Source organism: Phoxinus phoxinus, assembly GCF_949152265.1.
Source record: "Phoxinus phoxinus genome assembly, chromosome: 2".
NCBI lineage: Eukaryota > Metazoa > Chordata > Actinopteri > Cypriniformes > Leuciscidae > Phoxinus > Phoxinus phoxinus.
This window is the reverse complement of record NC_136877.1, coordinates 31,631,668-31,650,768: the sequence shown is the minus strand read 5'-3', so window position 1 is coordinate 31,650,768 and position 19,101 is coordinate 31,631,668. Positions and strand designations below refer to the sequence as shown.

Below are 19,101 nucleotides of genomic sequence, written 5' to 3'. Positions count from 1 at the left end.
CGATCAGTACATTCCATTTATGATCAAATTTTCAAAGGTTATGGCCTTTTGTGCCGTCAACCAATAATGTTAGGCTATCTAGCAACAGCCCACTTTCAACCACACAGCAATTTATCTACTTGTGAACGCCTGATTCGATGGATATCTGCTGCTCTGGAGGAAGTGTGTGATGCAGTGATAAAAGGGGACTGACTGGCCCACTCTCACACACTGGTTCAGGGGTTTGTCACCTAGGGAGTGGGAGATAAGAGGTCGTTTTCAGGTCACACTCTTCAGTTCTTATTGCTTAAGTTGTCAAACTCATGATCGAAACTGGTGGTGAATCTGGCTGGCTGTTAAGTTAACACTCTTTGTCTATTTGTTTGTCACAAATGCTTGTACAGTAAATTAATGCACTAGAAAGCAGAGGATGTACATCATGTACACTGTACATCATGTCATGTTATAAATATGCTGTACAATTGTACTCTGATAATTGGACTGTTCTGGACCAGGATGTGTGTGTGGAGGGAGTTTATTACTGTAAGGCTGGTTTTCCATCCAGGGCTTTCTGCCATTGGAGAAAGTTCCCCATTGTTGAGTGCGCTGTCCTGTTTAACACACACACACACAACACACACAAGTGGTGACCTGGGACACAGCTGTCAGCTTCGCATGCGTCTGCAGTTTCCCTTGGGCCTGGAATGCCACTAATGTTAGGGTGAAAGTGTGAGTTTTAGAATGAGAGAGGATGAATTATTTCTCATTTCAGTGATTACATGGACACATATAAGCTTGAATGTAATGTTCAAAAAAGTCAAGCTGAAAAAACAAAGTCATGCTGAGTAGTCCACATGAAAGAACGTTTTTTTGAATATTTAGGCTAAATTGCCAACATTCACTGTCATTGTCATTCATGTCCTCCGAAAAACAGCAACTTCCATTAAAAAGGAATAACTTCTGGTCACTTTGTGTCTGAAAAACAATGTGTGTTAACACTCATGAACACCAGCCATATGGCAGTGCATGTTACATCAGAATGTACACATAAGCACATTTACACTACTGTTCAAAAGTTTGGGATGTGTAAGATTTGTTAATGTTTATGAAAGAAGTCTCTTATGCTCGCTCACCAAAGCTGCATTTAATTAATAGAAAGTACACACGTAGCATTGTGAAATATCATTACATATAATATTATTTTCCATTTAAATACATTTTAAAATGCCGTTTATTGACATCGGTGATGTCAAAGCTGAATTTTCAGCATCATTACTCCAGTCTTCAGTGTCAACATGATCTTCCAGAAATCATTCTAATATGTTGATTTGCTGCTTAAGAAACATTTCAATAACTATTGATGTTATTGTTTCTGATTAATAGAAAATTCAATAGAACAGCATTTATAAGAAATATAAATATTTTCTAATATTATAAATGTCTTAACTGTCACTTTTGATAAATGTAATGCATCCATGCTAAATAAAATTATTCATTTCTTTCAAAAATATATAATTATATAATTTTGTATAGTTATATGTGTATGTAGATACTTAGATACATCATTCATTTATTTATCTGACTCCAGTATAATTAACCTTATATACAGGCAAAAGTCTGTCTTAGAATTGATAGGAAAACCTAGGATTTAACCTTAATGTTCAGATAACATTAATGCGTTTCATATTTACTCAGCGGTACACTTGAGATCATACAACTGCTGCCATGAATGCCTAGGTGTTACAGACTCCCTGTTATAGTACATTTTAGCAAAGGATGCTCTTTATAGTCAGCCCTAACATGCAGAAATACTGTGTATGGAATAGTGCAGTAATGCTCAGCTGCCCCATAAAGGGATGTGGACAGTTTGTCATTGTTTTGACTGCATAAGAGAACACACTGTATTTACTGGTGAACGCGTTGTGGGTTTCTGTGTGCGTGTGTGCACTTTGACCTCGATCTCTCTGTGTCTTTGTCTGGTAGGGTGCTGTTGAGGGTCAGAATGCTGTACTATCTGAAACAAGAGGTGATTGGAGCACAGTGCCAAAAAGTGCTGGACGGGATAGATGCCAGGTAAGCATTGCCATGGACCCTCTTACCTTATTACTTCACTGGTCTGGGCAAAGAAACAAGAGTGTGTTCTGCATTTGAGGTACCAATTGTGGTAAAACTAGCAGTACCAGTAGTTTCTTTTTTGAGAGGGAGTAGAAAAGTGAAAGAAACTGAATTGTTATTAGTACTTAAAAATAAAAGGTTGTATTTCAACCATATAAAATGGATTAAAATCTAAAAATGTACAAGGTTTCAGAAGACTTTTACTTGTGTATCCCTTAAGATTTTAGGATTATAAATACCGGTACTGTAGGTGCTCCTTGAACTACTCCAGTTTAAGCCAGTTTGGTTAGTAAGATAAACATTAAAGCGCCATCTGCTGTTCTGCTGCGGAAACTTCAGGAATGTTAGCATGTAATACCAATACCAGCATTTAAAGGAACAGTTCACCAAAAATGAAAACTGTGTCATCATTTACTCACCTCATGCCAATTTAAACCCTTGTGGAACACAAAAGAAGAAAGTCCAGAATGCTCTTTTAACTATTCAGGACTGGAGCTGTTGAACTGCAACAAAAGCACCTTAAAGTACCATAAAATGTTTTTTTTTTTCTCTTCGAAATATGTATAAAAGCTATTAAAAGGGAACATTTTCTATGAATGACAATATTAGACTTACATTTTGTCTGTTCCAAAATAGAAAAACGAAATAAACAGCTGTAGACTAAAACATACAGCAATACTACTGGTTGAAAATGTTTCGTTTGCTATCTGCTCTGCTAGTGACATCGAGATCTGGGTTCCTGAGCCGGATCATTCAGAGATGCCTGCTCTGTGGTGGGACATGCTCTCGGACAAATGTCTTCTATTAGGAGTGTATAAGCACGGTAAGTCTGATCAGCTCTGATGCGCTCAAGGCTTTATGTGTGGGTTCACACTTTTAACTAATGTATGTATGTGTTGTAGGTTATGAGAAGTACAACACTATTCGTGCAGATCCAGCACTGTGTTTCTTAGAAAGGGTTGGGCGGCCAGACGAGAAGGCCATCGCTGCCGAACAGAGAGGAAATGACTTTATAGATGGGTAAGCGACACAAACATGTGTTCCATTCATACAGATAGAGGAAGTCTTTTATCAGTTTCTGTCAGCAGTACCTCTCGGAGGTGTTTGTAACTGTGTTTGTCTGTGTGTGTGTGTGTGTGTGTGCGTGTGTGTGTGTGTGCGTGCAGGGATGTGGATGACCCTGAGTATAAGCCTGCTCCAGCTTTGCTGAAGGACGATATGGAGGTACGCAAGTGGAAGAAAGAGAACTGGCCCTGATAAGACTGTTACACACACGAGCGCACACACAAGCTCATAAATGATACGAACTAGTGTGACATCAGGGATGGGCAAATTTTACAATTCATGAGTTGACTAGGCCACAGCCCACTGGATGTTCAATTGGAATGACACGAAGAGGAATGTAGTCTCAATTCAGTAAACACAGTCACAAAACAAGGGTGTTTCATTTGACTAAATAGCAGCCTATTTGTTATCTGATATGTAGAATACTTTTTTCCTAACTGATTAGCCATACTTTCTCTTTTTTCTTATTTTTAAATTAAATTTTAGCCATGCAGCATTACAAAATATTTTCAGATAATATTATAAACAATTGACATCAACATTTGAATTTGATTTATACAAATATATTTAAAAGAGAATTCAGTATAATAAATATAATAAAATATAATGCTTAATTCGATTATATATGTAATTATATTATAAATGTCATCTAATGTTTCTGGAAATGCCTCACATGGTGTGTGTATGGTAACACACAGTAAGTAATTCATACTGAAACATACTAAAAACTAAATTTACAGCAGTTATGAATTTCTTATTTAATTTCTTTTTTTATTTGAAAATTTGGTTGAATACTGGATTTTTAAAGGGCTTTCAGTGTGTTTCATGTGTGTGTTATAGTGTTAAACTATGACTTAACATGTGCCCTTACCTCTAGGACGATGCTTCCTCCCCGGGAGACCTGGTCATCACTGATGCAGTCGGAGGTATAGACAAACTAAAGTGTTTCCTATTCACTTTTATCAATAAACCCCTATTTTGTTTTGAGTTAATATTAAGTTATTGTTAGTCATCAGTGGTGTGTTTGTGTTCATGTAGAAGGAGGGTCTGTATTAGATGGTGGAGGTGGGTCTCTGGGTGCTGGCTCAGGGGTGTATTGGCCCTCGCCCTCCACGCTGACGGCCCGACTGCGGCGTCTGATCACCGCATCTCAACGATTCACCAAGAGCAGACAGATACTTCAAATCCACCAGACACAGCAGGCTACGACCCCAGCCCTCTACGCTCTGCCTCCCACCGTCAGCGACACACTCAATCCCAAAATTGCTGCTAAGATTGAAAGACAACAACGGTGAGAGGCTTTAGAAAACATCCTAATATCATAACATTTTCTGTTTCAACTAACTAAAGTTCATTCCGTTTGAACCAATTAAATTAATGCGAAATATAGATTGTGATAGTGAGTTATTTAATGACTGGAATACACTACAAATTTTGCAGCCTTTAATTTTGCAGCAAAATTTGACAAGCAAAAGTTGTGCAGTGTATGATGGGCACAGACTTTTTTTTGCTTCAGACTTTGATTCCATCTAGTCAAAGGATATCAAACATGTTTGATATTTTAAGCCGACTGTAGAACACGTATTGTTTTCATGTGTTGTGCGGCTCCAGCAACAAGGAGCATGTTTCCGTGTGAGTTTGTTGTGTTCGGAAATCAGTGTCATTTAGTCATTTAGTGTATGATGTCCAGTTTTTTTTTTTGTAACCATTAACAAAGTTGGCAAGTGTATGATGCTTAATGTTTTAAAATCTGTACAGATTTGAAAAGTCGTATGGAATTTCAACCCTAATTCATCTTAAGGATAAAGAAGTATTTTTTTCTTGCTTTTAAAAAAAGAAATGAATGACACTTGAAAAATCAGTTTAAAATTATGTAAACCCACATGAGATTATGTGGCCTAGAAATTTATTTTACATAAAGTGGGTGACTCCTCGTATAATCAGCTGTTTAACCGAGTTAATCAACAAAAACTTCTTGAATCTATGATTTGCATTTAAAAAAACTTAAATACTTGGTGTACCTTTAAGAAACTTTATTTGTAACATACCTCTTTGTAAAATGCATTATCTTTTCTACAAAATTAAGTTTGTGGGCCAATAACTCTAAGAATTTATCCTTTTTTCTCCCATTTCTCAATAGGTGGACACGGAGGGAGGAGGCCGATTTCTACCGTGTGGTTTCAACTTTTGGGGTAGTTTTTGATCCGGATTTGGGCCGTTTTGACTGGACCAAGTTCAGAGCCATGGCTCGACTGCACAAGAAAACTGACGAGAGTCTTCACAAGTACCTGTGTGCCTTTATTGCCATGTGCAGGAGGGTCTGCCGCCTACCAGCTATAGAGGGAGGTAAGTGCCACAAACATCTAAACATGCTCACACACTTGCATTGCTTTTCTACCAGTCTCCCAATGCATTAGCTTGTCCTCTTTCATCATCAGTTTGTGTCTTCTCTTCCATCAGATATGGTGGACTCCTCTCTTGCTATTCAACCAATCACTGAGGAGCGTGCGTCCCGTACCCTATACCGTGTGGAGTTGCTGCGAAAGATAAGAGAACAGGTATTGCGTCACCCGCAGCTTGGTGAGCATCTCGCACTGTGCCTGCCTGGACCAGATCTTCCAGTGTGGTGGGAAACAGGATCACACGATCGAGATCTTCTGCTTGGGGCGGCCAAGCACGGAGTCAGTCGAACAGACTACCACATCCTCCGTGACCCGGAGCTCTGCTTTATGGCGGCCCAGAGGAACTACAGCCAGAACAAGGGAACTGTATCACAAGCCCAAGCCCAGAATCAGACGCTTTCGCTGGGTCAGTGTCACATCCCGGCCCCCCTCCAACACATTCAGCCTAAAGAGGCTTCTGCTTCACCACTCCTGAACCAAACTGAACTGAAGGAGGAGCTGATGTCAGAGGGAGAAGAAGAGCGTGTAGAGCGAGAGCCCAAGATGGAGATACCCTCTATCAGACCACCCACACCTTCAGGAGTGGACGAGAAAGATAATGTCAACAAAGCGGGAGAGAGCGAGAGTCGGATGGTGGCGGCCAGAACAAAACCGCTCACGCCGAACTCAGTTACTCGAAAACAGAAGAAGCTGAGTAAGCGGAGCCGCAGGGAGGCCAGGAGGAGGTCGGGATCAGACTCGGACGGCTCCTCGTCCAGCTCTTCGTCAAGTTCTTCATCGAGATCTTCTTCCTCATCCTCGTCTTCGTCACGGTCAGGATCCAGTTCCTCCTCCTCGTCTTCCTCCTGTTCTTCGGGCTCCTCGTCTTCATCATCATCCTCATCCTCATCTTCAGAAGGCAGTGACAGCGAAGAGGTACCAAAGAACGGTAAGTTTTCTAATAAACTTAAGTTGTATCCCAGCCTCTACAGTAACTATAGGACTACTTCAGCACTCCTAACAAGTAAAGCATTTTATTGCGTCTTTGAGTCCAGTCCATGTACGATGCATTTTGTGTCTTAGGTTCAGCTATGCTTGATTGGTGATGAGGTTTCAGGCTCTAGAGATGACTGTAATAAGCACACCAGCTTTAGAGCTGGCACATGTGTGTCTCCCTTATAGTATTCAGGTCGAGTCGAGTCAGCTCACTTATGCATTAATGTCCAGTTCTTAGGGTTTGAAAGAATTCAGCAGGTCTTTTGGAGAGGACAGCATGCCTACCCTAGAGACTATTTTAAGAGAGAGAAATGCTTATATCTTCATTTAATTTGTATATATTCAGTGTAGGTTCAAATGGGAAACTGGAGAACTAGTGTACTTCCTACTGTACTATACAGCACATATACGGTAAACTGCCTGCTGTTTCTTAAAAATAAACCTGTATGTAATTAAATCGTATATAATGATAAACATTTCAAACATTATATTTTTCATTCAGCAAGAGACATTCAGTTGACATCTCAGAATACATATTTAATCCAAATAAAAATAAAAAAGTCCTGTCTTGCAGTCAAGAAAGAGATTGACATTGCTTCAGATTCATTCGTCACACTGTTAATGGAAAGAATGAAAGTTGAGCACATTGCATTGTAGGAAACCGTACGCAGTGCAGTATGCCCTGGTTGTATATTGCACATTTTGGCAAATGTTGTAGGTTCTCTGGGTATTCTTTTGCACAGTGTTTGCACAGTATGCATGCTACAAAAATAGAAATAATTATATGAAAGTGTGCAATTCCAAACATAGCCTTTTGAAATACTTTCATGTGAAGTTTGAGTTTGCAAAATGTAAAAATGGATAATATTTAAAGTGTGTTTGGCCTGTATATCATTGATGGGTCTGTCTGTGTTCCGGTAGCGTCAGCAGTACCTGGTGTTAAAGGCTTTGACGAAGACAGCATTGCCTCACTCAACACTACACAAGATGACATGCAGGACAGTCATGTGACCAATGGTATCTCCAACCCTCCCCACCCTTTCCAGGGCGGATATATGCTTGCTGCCTCCTACTGGCCAAAGGTTAGCAGGCCAAGCCAACATCTTGTGCCAGTTCTGGCCACACTCTGTCAGTGTTGTATCTTAGTTTAGGCTCTTCCACTGTAAGAACGGTGTAATTTGATTAACTAAAAAGTGATAAACCTATATAAACGTAAGTCTGCTTTGGAACATGTTTTTCTCTTCCTCACCATAATCTTACAGTTCAAACTTATAGTACAGTCCTTGCTTGTGATGTCCTTACAATAATACTGTCCTCTCATTGCAGGACCGTGTCATGATAAACCGGTTGGACAGTATATGTCAGGCAGTGTTGAAGGGGAAATGGCCAGGGGTTCGTCGTGCATATGAAGGCAATGCAGTGACTTCTTTCTACACCACCAAACTCCTGGACAACGCAACCACGCTCACAGAAGACCCCTCAGCCTCCCCTCAGGGTTCAAAGGTGAAGAAGCATGTTGCAGACAGAGAAAAGGAGTTCTCAGTCAAAATCAATAACGTATGTTATTTTAAGTTTTCCCCCACAAATGCCGATCTGCAATGTCATTGCAGTGCTTGGCATGTTTTGTTTGTTTTTATTGTTTGGTCTTCCCCCTTTTCCTCCAGTATTTGTTTGCTTCTTTCTTCCTTTCATTTGACTTTGCTTTGAAAATTTTGCAGCTTTGGTTTCATTTTCTGTTTATGTTCTCAGAAGTTTGCTTTCTATACCTGCCTGGAGACCAATGGTCTATTCCTGTGACTTTCACTGGGGTCAACTCAATTCTACTACACTGAAGTTGCAACATTTTCCCAGTACACAAATCAGTCTTAGCCTCTGTCCTTTGCTTTGAAGGTGAAGTGTGTAATTTCTGCAACAGTAGCAAAAGGGAAATTTACCCACATTAATTTCACAGTACCTCAGTACTTAAAGAAGTTTGGCTAAAACAAACATAATAGTTATCAGGCCTATACTATGATTATTTTTGTATTCAACATCCTAACAGACATTTATCATTAAATTTAAGTTTTCAATTATAACAAATTATTCGTTTTATTATATTCATTATATTATTATATTTAATAATATTACTATATTTTTTATACATATTATTTAGGGATGCACCAAAATATTGGCTACCGAACAGCTATTTTCGGTTTCGGGACGAAATGTTTTTTAAGGGACAAAATCAGTGACCGAAACAGATGTTTAATTAGCGTTTCTCTGATGCCATGTTTTCACTGTGTTCAGAGTTATCTCGTGCACGTGGATGAGCTTCAACAGTTAAACTTGTCAGCTGTGTAGACACTAGCTCTGGATTGACAATATTAATTTCACAATTTTAATCTGTTATGATATGGTTTCTTAAATCTTTTAATATGTGCAACTGCAAATTCTAAAAGTCTGTCAATTTTCTTACGAAATTCAAACAATATATGTGGTTTTGGCGCTCTTTAATTCGACGTGACTGATGATCACTGTAGCCGCCTCAGTTCAAGCGGCAACATGGATCAAGCTTACGTGAACCGATCATCTCATGGGTGAACACCAGAAGGTATGTTGAAAGATTAGATTACATGAAAGACTACCGGTACATTACAACTTACCAAAATTACTGTCTCATGTAATCGCTCAGTCAGTGATTCAACCAGGGAAAGACGTCAATAAAACAGCTTGTAGGCTATACAAAGTAACTTAAAAAAAACTATTCAATGTCCATAAACTCATTAGTTAGCTAGAAAAAATAACTATAGATAGAGAATAGAATTTTGCTAAATATAAGGTGTACATATTCATTATATTTTTACTTAACCTGTTAGTGATGTCTTCATTATTTAATGTATGTGACTTGTCTGAATAAATCTGTCAAGAAAAGTTATTATTACAGTTTATTGTCGTTTAAATGTTTATTTCACCAACAAACTGGAGTAGAAACAATTATTTTTATTAAAAAAGTTGATGGAAAAACTGCATTATATATGTGCAATTTAAATGTTTGTACAACTTAGTTTTAGCTATTTGAGTGTTGATTATTAAATAAGTTTGATTCATTAATTTATTATAGTTTTTGGGTTTTGTTTTAGGCTAAGTGCATCCTGAATTTTCAGTTTCGGACCAGAATTTTCATTTCGGTGCATCCCTAATGTTATTACATAAATGTAAAAAATATATATTGAATACACTGAAGACTGGAATAATTCAGCTGAAAATTCATATTTTTTCAGCTGAATAAATCTAAAATATATTAAAATAAAAAACTGTTCTAATTTGTAAAAAAAAAAAAAAAATATTGCTGTTTTACTGTGTTTTTGATCAAATAGATTCAGTGTTGGTGAGCATAACAATCTTTTGAATGTTAGTGTAATACAGCTGTCTATACCGTATTTGACAAACAGATAGTCCCAGCCCTAAATTTTCCCAAACTGAGCCAATGTTGCTAATGTCAGACTGGTCAGGATGCTTAGACGGAGCAAAGTTTTGATAACACCAAATTGTGAGAATCAACCCATGTATTAAATTACACACATCACCTTTAAGTCCTTTGACTTTTCTGTGTTCCTGTGTTGCCTCAACCCACTAGAGAGACAATTATATTACTTACATATTGATTAAAACTACCTGTCAGTATAAAAACTGATGTCATTTGAGTACCTTATATGAGTGTTTTTATCTGTAAAAACGGTTTGTTTGTTTATTCAGTAGGCCTTCACCTGTCTCTTACCAGTATCATAGGCTTCATAGGACACTGCCTGATTAGCAATGTGTCCTTAACCTCTGACCTTTGGCCTGTGACCTGCAGCAGGAGGGCAGCCTTAAACTGACCTTCCAGAAGCAAGGCCTGCCTCTGAAGCGCCCCCTGGAGGGTGAGGAGGGACCTCTCGCCCAACAGCAGTACTTAGCCCGGCTACAAGAGTTGCAGAACGCATCTGATACCAGCCTAGCGGACTACACCAAAACACTGAACAGCTATCCACAAGGTAACATATAACCTAACATACTTTCTCAGGTACCTGCTTTACCCACAAACCACATAACGCTGTACACAATGTACAACTCTGGAGGACACTAGAAATGCATGTTCTTTGTGGTATTGCAGTACCGCCAGAGCAAATGCGACTGAATGGAGTGATTGATGGACAGCCTGTAGTGAAGAGGAGGAGAGGACGGCGGAAGAATGTGGAGGGGATGGACCTGCTGTTTATGAACAGAAACAGGCCTTCTGTGATGCCAGAGCAGGTTCGACTTGCTTATGACTTTTTTTTTTACTGTTTAATTCTATATGTAGAAAGCAAGAAAAAGTTGTCATTCTTCAGTATCAATAAGGCAAATGCACCCCCTACTTCTGCAGGTTCCTGCTGGTTGGAGTGGTGGCGTAGCAGGTACATCTGCTCCCCCTGGGCTGAGCACACCTCAGGGGCCCAGTACCCACGATACGGAGAGTCGCGTTCCCGTCATCAGCCTCAAAGATGGGACGCGACTAGCTGGAGAGGATGCTCCGAAACGGAAAGATCTTGACCAGTGGCTGAAGGAGCACCCGGGCTTCGTGGCAGATGTGGGAGCTTTTATCCCTGTAAATACCAGATGCTAGATAATTCTATGGGTTTTTCAAAATAATTTAATAAATGTCATAAAATAGGCCAAAAATGTTTTAATTTTTAACGATAATCCCAATTTCTTAAACAATACAAATACCATCATCTCATTTTATGTTAAAATCAAATTATCCTTTCAAATATAAAAATATATATATATATGTATGTACTGTAAGAATATCCATGGATTCAAGTTTCTGATCATTACTACTTTTGCAGAGTGCAACCAAGCTGCAGTTTCAAGATGGCAGACCAAAACAGAAGAGACATCGCTGCAGAAATCCCAACAAAATTGACATCAACAGCCTGACTGGAGAAGAGCGAGTACAGATTATCAACAGGCGAAATGCTCGCAAGGTGAGTCTATGATGGTTATAGACTTTGTGTGCACATTCTTTGCTGTGCTGGGTGTTTGTAATATTTGTTTCCTCTTTCTTTGTTCCAGATTGGTGGTGCATTTGCTCCACCTCTGAAAGATTTAAGCCGGTTCCTGCAAGAAAATCCAGAGTATGGCGTCCCACCAGAGTGGGCTGACGTTGTTAAACAATCTGTGAGTAAAAAGAGAAACATTTTCCATTCCAAATACAGTGAATTTACAGAAATTAAGCATGTCACAATATACTGGTATTTCTGTTAACCATGATATAAATATTTCATTTTTTAAATATCATACTACACATGTATAATACTATGTACTACACCAAAGATAATATCCAGGGCCAGTAACTAGGCCTGCACATGAAAAAGTTGGGGGAAAATGTGTGATATTTTGGGGGGGATTTAAAAAAACATGGTGTTAGACACCACAGTCTACTGGAAGTGCCGATCAGCAGTTCTTCAATAGTTTTTCTCCCTACACATATTTTGAGTGTGATTCATTGGCCAAAAAAGAGAAAAAACACTATATACAAGTTTCTTTTCAATAGATATCACAATTATTGCGTTATTATTCTTTTTGGAAATCTGATATGTTGACAGCCCCAACATAAATTAAATTATAATTTTACATATACCTAAAGGAAAAAAAGCCCATGTAAAAGCCCCCAAAATCCGTAATTTTTTTTTATTCTAGCATTTCGAAATTAAAGTCGAAATATTACGAAATTAAAGTCGTAATATTTTGAGAATAAAGTCAAAATTACGAGAAGTCTTCTGTAGAAGTTTGTGTGTGTGTGTGTGTGTGTGTGTGTGTGTGTGTGTGTGTGCGTGTGTGCGTGCGTGCAAAGAAATGCGCTCGTGAAGGCGAACTGCCTCGGACATGGATCTAAACAAAATACTTTTTACTTTTATCTGGGCTGTCAACAAAAGGAAATTCTAAAGGTGCTAATCTAACAACATGTCCATTACCATTTGTTTTAGGACGTTACAAAATATATACTGCGCCGGAATAGACAGGCGAAATCACTTTTCAGACTGGATGGAGTTATCCAGCTTTATATCTGAGGAAATCGAGAGATCCGGCCAAATGATTGGATACAGAATGATGCACTTTAAATGTATCCAGAAAGGATTTACAGTGAAGAGGGAGACAGTACTGTTAAATGTTCTCGGCCCAGATGGTGTTGCCTATAGACGAGCACGAAGACACGTAGGCTTCGAGTCAGCGTGCCACAAAGTTTGGACCAGGATTGTGGTACCTACTCCGGCGGAGTCTTCGTGCTCGTCTATAGGCGTCCTAAAACAAATGGTAATGCCATGTTAGATTAGCACCTGTAGAATTTTCTTTTGTTGAAAGCCCAGATAAAAGTAAAAAGCTACTATTATATTTAGATCCATCAGAAACAGTTCGACTTCTCAAGCGCATTTTTTGTGTGTGCAAATAAATAAATGAGAACCTCTACGGAAGACTGTATTCTCATAACTTTATTCTCGAAATATTTCGACTTAAATCTCGAAATACTACTTGTTGTTTTTTCTACGTTGCGGTTCAGGGCTTCCGTACCAACTCAATATATTAACTAAAACTTAATAGATGTTTTTACTTAGTTGTATTACAGATGTATTTGTGTTTTCAGGGTTACCTTCCTGAAAGTATGTTCGACCGCATCTTGACTGGCCCCATCGTTCCCGAAGAGGTGAGCCGGCGAGGTCGACGCCCCAAAAACGCTCTGGCTAAAGCAGCCACCATGTCCAGTGCCAGTGCCAATGCCGCCCTGGGGCTCAACCCACTCCTATCCAACGGCCTCCTCACTGGGCTGGATCTGCCTAGTCTTCAAGCTCTTCAGCACAACCTCCAGAGTCTCCAGTCTCTCCAACTCACCACTGGCCTAATGGGACTGCCTCACGACCCCACCAACATGGCTGCCATGTTTCCTATGATGCTGTCTGGAATGACTGGCCTGCCGAACCTCCTCGGGATGAGCGGTCTCCTCGGAAAGCCCTCGCAGGAAGCGGCCGGTGGATGTTTGACAGGTGACGAGGACGGAAAAAAGAGGAACGGCGGAGAGTCCGCCACGCACAAAGCGTCGGCTCAGACTTTGATTCCGGATGGCAAAGCAGAAAGGACAGAGGGTCAAAGCTCCAGAGCCACCACCTCAATGGCCACCAACTCGAATCAAACAAGTGCTTCTGTTTCTGGCCACTCACTGGCCCTCAACCCCCTTCTCCTCTCTAGTATGCTCTACCCAGGGATGCTTCTTACTCCAGGCCTTAACCTGCCTGTGGCCAACCAGCCGCAAGCTTCAAACACTCAGCCAACCCCACTGCTGCAAACTGCTGCCTCTGAAGCCACGGTCCAGCGGCCCGGCCGCTCAGAGGACAGAGACAGCGATGAGGGGGAGGAGCCCGACGAAAAGAAGGATACCAGTGGTCCAGAAGGCTCAGCGAAGGCGGAGTCGTCGTCCTCCGAGTCCGACAGCTCCTCCTCGTCATCCGAGGATTCCGATTCCAGCGACGAAGACTGAGTCTTTATACATGTATAAATAAATATTATATATTTATATACATCTCTTAGAAATGTATACATATACACACATATAGGAATTATCCTGCATTTACTACATCATGTTTTTTTGTTTCCATGTAAATATAATAACTAAAGTGTTGTGTAACGGAGGAAAAAATGGAAAACGGAGATTCTAGAGAAACTGAAATGAGATTTCAGTGTTTGTTTAGGTACATTGTCGTTTCGAAGAGACGTTTTGCATGTCGGAAAAAAAAAACTTTGTGAAATTGTATTACACCATGATGTACAATTGCAACAGACAAGAAGCAAAAACTAAAAGGCATTATTGTTATAACTATGTCGGGATTTAATTTTATTAAAGATATGAGGATGCTGTTGCTCATTGCAGAGCTGTATAATTAATATATTTTCTTTTGGGAGAAAAAACACATCGACTGTTTGGGTTTCATTTGTAAATACTTGAGCAGGATCCTGAACACATAGACTTCACAGATTATACCTACAGATCCACAGCAATAACACACAGGCAGCTTATGAATGTCACTGAAGCTGTAGAGACCCTGCATTTGTTCATTCATTCATTCATCCATCCATCCATCACTCACGTTCTTGTTCATTCACTCCTCTTGAGATTTGTGCATCTGTTTACTGTCCTGGACTCTGCCTCCTGCCCATGGTCTGTCTGTCCTTCCTTCCTTCCTACCTATATTTAAATTATCTTCATACAGCTATTTTTACCCAAAGATTTGAGTTTTGTACGTAACACATGGGTGCAGGAAATCCATCTTGCCAACACGCTGTACGGTGACGTCTATAGTGTATCATACATTATTTTAGGGACACATTCCTCCCTGCCTGAAACATGCTTCCAACAAATATTACCCTTTTTATTTCAGACCACTTTCTTCACATCCATATATTCATACATTACTTTTAGCGTTCAGACAGCACTGTGTGTGTGTGTGTGTGTGCATGTGTGGCGTTCTGTGCTTATGAACACTGTTGCCTCAATTTGCATGAAAATCTATGTGTCCAAGGTCCTGTCGGCCTCACATGCAAACCTTCTTGCGACAGACAGCAGTGCGTATATCCTCTTTTTTTCTTCCACAGACTGCTACAGTATTGTCCCATTAGTTCATCACTTGCTAAATCACCCATGTTTGTAATCTGTGTAAAAGTATTGAGAGAAATTCAAGTATTTGCAGTAGTATTTCAGTTACTTTGTTAGGCACATAAAGTCCTCAGATTTGATAGGAGGGTTAAATACCCCATACAGGTCAAAATTACATGTTCCTTTAGTCTGATAAAATACGTCAGATCCACATAGTCGCCTTGCTGCTGTTAGATGTAAATGACTGATCTAGAAGTGTCCTTATGCCATACTTCAGTGTCTGTCCCTCATAGAATGATTCATTGCAGTCGAGCACCTCGGCCAACACGATGAACCTCATTGGCGTTTTGAATCAGGACGTGTATGTGATTTGCTTTCTGTTACATGTGCTGATGTACCCTTGTTCTAGACTGTTAGGCTCATTTGATTCACGCGAGTCTCTGCTGCGTCACATTTGTTCATATTCAGGTTTGGCTACTGAAGTTTTCCATTTGTGATGCAAATTTCTTCGGGATGCACTGCACAATGCAACTCTTTGCCTGTCTCACTAGTGAACACAGTAATATTAATGGGTCTTTCCAAGCATGTATGATTACATTCATCATGGTTTCACTCAGATGCCCTCACTTTTATCTCTCTCAGTGTGATTTTTGCCTCAGTAGATGTTCTGAATGCCCTCTCCTCTCCACTGTGGCATCAGATCTTCCTCTTTCCAGTTAGTTCGTGCTGAGCCACGCACTTTGAAACTGTGTACAGGTATTGCTGCTTTCCACTTCTTCCCAAAACCGCACATGAAACCTATATAGTTCCTCTTATTATGACATTGCAGCGTTAGCATCTCATTTAACTGAATAATGTTCTGAGAAGAATTGCAGGTTTACTGAGAATTGGACATTTACCTTGGTTTTCTTTCTTTTTCATGTGTACATTAATTCAGTATTTTGGTTGTATTTCATGTGTTGCATTATGAACCGCTGGACTACTGACCAGAATCAGGGCAAGACTTGCCATTGTGGCACAAAGACAATGACATCCACCATGCAACAGCAAATGAAATAGAAATACACTACTGCAAATAAAAGTTTGTTTTCAGTTATGTAAATGATTGAATTGACAAACCGACTCATTTGTTTTCATGGCTTATTTTGTTTCATATTTTTAATATTTTGAAATTTAAAGCCCCCTCTTTTCTTCCTTTTTTTTTTTGGACAGTTGCAATACTTGCAAGTTGTGGCCTGTGTAGTCAATTAATGCTTCTTGTAGTGCAGGATACATGTCTTAAAAAGTTTGTAATTTATTGAATTACTTTCTATGAAGTTCTATAGAAGAAATTGAGGTTTAATTATTTTTATTAAACATATTCTGACTCTACAGAAAAATCGTGTCTCATGTGAAATTTGTCAAATGTATTTGTTTGTTTTGAGCTGAAGCACCAGTTATTAAAATCTAAAACTGTCTAAAATCAAAACATCTAAAAATGTTTTTATTAATCTGTGATGAAAGTGGGCTGGTTTGATTGCGTTTGTAATTTAAAGGACATCAACTATACCATTACATGTTATTGAATATTTGACCGCAAGTGAATTACATTAAAAGACACTTGTTAGGAACAACAGAATGGGACTGATATAATCTGTGGGGTTGAAGTGATGGACTAATTAGGGTAACAATTTATTTTACTGTGTCCTTGTTACATGTAGTTATAGTAATGACTATAAATTATGCATAAATACATGCAACTTACACTAAAGCAAACCAGTAGGTGTTGTTAATTAATATTAATCCATACTTAGATGTATTTACACTGAAACAAGGACAATTTAAAATAAATATAATGATATCGTAAAAGGGCTTCCTATATAACATCCAAATCATCCCATTTATTCAGAAATGTAATGCAAGGTAGCTAAAAGTAAAATGTCAACTGACTAGATGTATTTTATACTTTCACCAACATGTTACTAATAATTGAGAACAGATGAACAGATTTCTGTTGTTACTTTAAATCAAGCAAAAGTATGCAAATTGTTATATTTCAGAATTGTGGGAGTACATTGAAAGAATGTATAACTCAGACTGAGGTGCTTACAGGGCATACGCTATACTTTCCTGCTGGTGAAACGAGGTACAAAGAAAACAAATGAGTGAACAACGTGATCAGTCCTGATTTCAGCACTGTTGTCAGTTGTTTCTCTCCCTCAGGATGTTTGTAATCTAGAGAGAGATCTCTACAGCTGAATCTCTGCCAATCCCATCAGAAATCAAACAGCCCATTATGATGATGTGCTGAACTATTCAGTGTGTTGTGCATCAACAGTAAGGGAAAGCATCAAGTTGTTGATTACAACAGGAAGAATCAGATGTTAAACATTTTCTAATTACTCACTTGGTTGTTTTATTTTCCCTTTTGCAGCTTCATATCCAATCAACAGTGATGGGAAAGTTACAAGTTACCCTATTTAAAATGTAATAAGTATACTATTTCAAATACTTTATTAAAGTAATGTAACTGATCAAATTTGATTACTTCTAGCGAATGTTTTCAACTGCATCAGAGTATCGCTTTACTAAACTGCCTTTTCATGAGTTCACACTTACAAATAATCAGATAGAATAAGTATTTGGCGTGCTGTCCGAGGGGAGGGCTCCAAGCTCAGATTTTTGGCCCGAAAGCAGAGTACTAGTATGCCTAAGACCTTTATTAGCTGGTTCATGTCTGTTTAATTGGGGTTGGAGACAGTGTCACTCCAGTAGCAGGATTGGACGCCTCTGCCCTAAGCCCTTTATCACTTGGAATCTGCCATGGAGCCTGCCTTGGAGTTGCTGTTGTGACCTCACAATCCTGTTGCATTGTGGTCTACGAATCTGCCTGAAGTGTACATATGAGTAGACTTTGGTCAAAATCCCTCAATCCAAATAAACTACCCTCACTTGACAAAGTTGAATGCATTTAAAATGTTGGCGGGGATTCTCCCGAGGGGATGTGCTAAGAGAAGTTTGCGACTGGATGTCAAAAAGTGGAGTTAAACTCAGCCTATTTCTCTAGGGGTGTCCAGTCCTGCTACCTAAAGGGGTGTCCTAGCTCCAACTCCATTTAAACACACCTGAACCAGCTCATCAAGGTCTTTACTTCCAGGCAGGTGTTTAGAGGCAAGTTGGAGCTAAACTCTAAAGGCCCACCAAAAGCAGGTTTGGACACCCCTGCTCTAGGGCATCTCAACATTAAATAGTGATCAATGAATCACAAACATGTAGACAGGAAGTGTTTCAACACCTCTGAAATGAATCAGTGTGTCAGTGTTGTCATATTTCTGCTCTGACCCTGTGGACAGAGATTAACGAAAGAGGCTGTTCATGCTTATTCAACCTGTCATTCATTTGTTACAATGGACAGACACTGACTGACAACCAGGCCTGCTGTGTTTATCAGTAACCATGTCTTCACACGCCATCAGGTTAAATGGCAACTCGCGTTGCCTGGCAGGTGAAACACAAAGTCTGCGGGAATCTAAATCAACAAACCCTGCTAATTGTGACCATGCTGAAGTATGTTTGCAGTACCCGCACCAATGCCAACAGGAAGTTCACTGTGTTGTCATAGAAATCAGAGCCCTGACTTCCACAACACTGTTATAGGAGACATACTACTTAGGCAGAGATTGTATATGATGCACTTCTAAAGAGCACATTACTGCCTTTGGACAACATCTACTGAGATACTTCGCTACGTTTTATTGTTGTCTTTAAGCATCAAAATATTCAATACAGGCATATTCGGATATCACAATGGGGTGCAACTCAAGTAAAGGTACTGAAGTTGTGGATTCATCCAAAAAACCTGGAGAAAGACCCAAATCAGCCGAATCAGGCGACTCATCGGACAAAGAAGAGGACAATGTCAATGAAATCTCACACACAGAG

General features: G+C 39.4%; 1 protein-coding gene across 8 annotated transcripts in view; it reads left to right on the top strand.

The window, feature by feature from the left end:
* chd9 (chromodomain helicase DNA binding protein 9) overlaps window positions 1–16,638 on the top strand; it is a 74,576-nt gene extending 57,938 nt beyond the window's left edge. For 5 of the 8 annotated variants that reach the window (XM_079605412.1, XM_079605413.1, XM_079605418.1 and 2 more), the window contains 16 exons: window positions 1,963–2,052; window positions 2,814–2,917; window positions 2,997–3,114; window positions 3,261–3,318; window positions 4,037–4,085; window positions 4,198–4,450; window positions 5,300–5,505; window positions 5,620–6,489; window positions 7,458–7,618; window positions 7,863–8,093; window positions 10,372–10,549; window positions 10,669–10,808; window positions 10,921–11,142; window positions 11,384–11,521; window positions 11,610–11,714; window positions 13,180–16,638. In XM_079605412.1, coding sequence (XP_079461538.1) covers window positions 1,963–2,052; window positions 2,814–2,917; window positions 2,997–3,114; window positions 3,261–3,318; window positions 4,037–4,085; window positions 4,198–4,450; window positions 5,300–5,505; window positions 5,620–6,489; window positions 7,458–7,618; window positions 7,863–8,093; window positions 10,372–10,549; window positions 10,669–10,808; window positions 10,921–11,142; window positions 11,384–11,521; window positions 11,610–11,714; window positions 13,180–14,067 — 3,811 coding nt within the window. In that variant the 3' untranslated portion in view covers window positions 14,068–16,638. The remainder of the gene's footprint in view (window positions 1–1,962; window positions 2,053–2,813; window positions 2,918–2,996; window positions 3,115–3,260; window positions 3,319–4,036; window positions 4,086–4,197; window positions 4,451–5,299; window positions 5,506–5,619; window positions 6,490–7,457; window positions 7,619–7,862; window positions 8,094–10,371; window positions 10,550–10,668; window positions 10,809–10,920; window positions 11,143–11,383; window positions 11,522–11,609; window positions 11,715–13,179) is intronic. The other 3 variants (XM_079605414.1, XM_079605416.1, XM_079605415.1) reach the window with 3 other exon arrangements.
* Window positions 16,639–19,101: the final 2,463 nt, after the last annotated feature.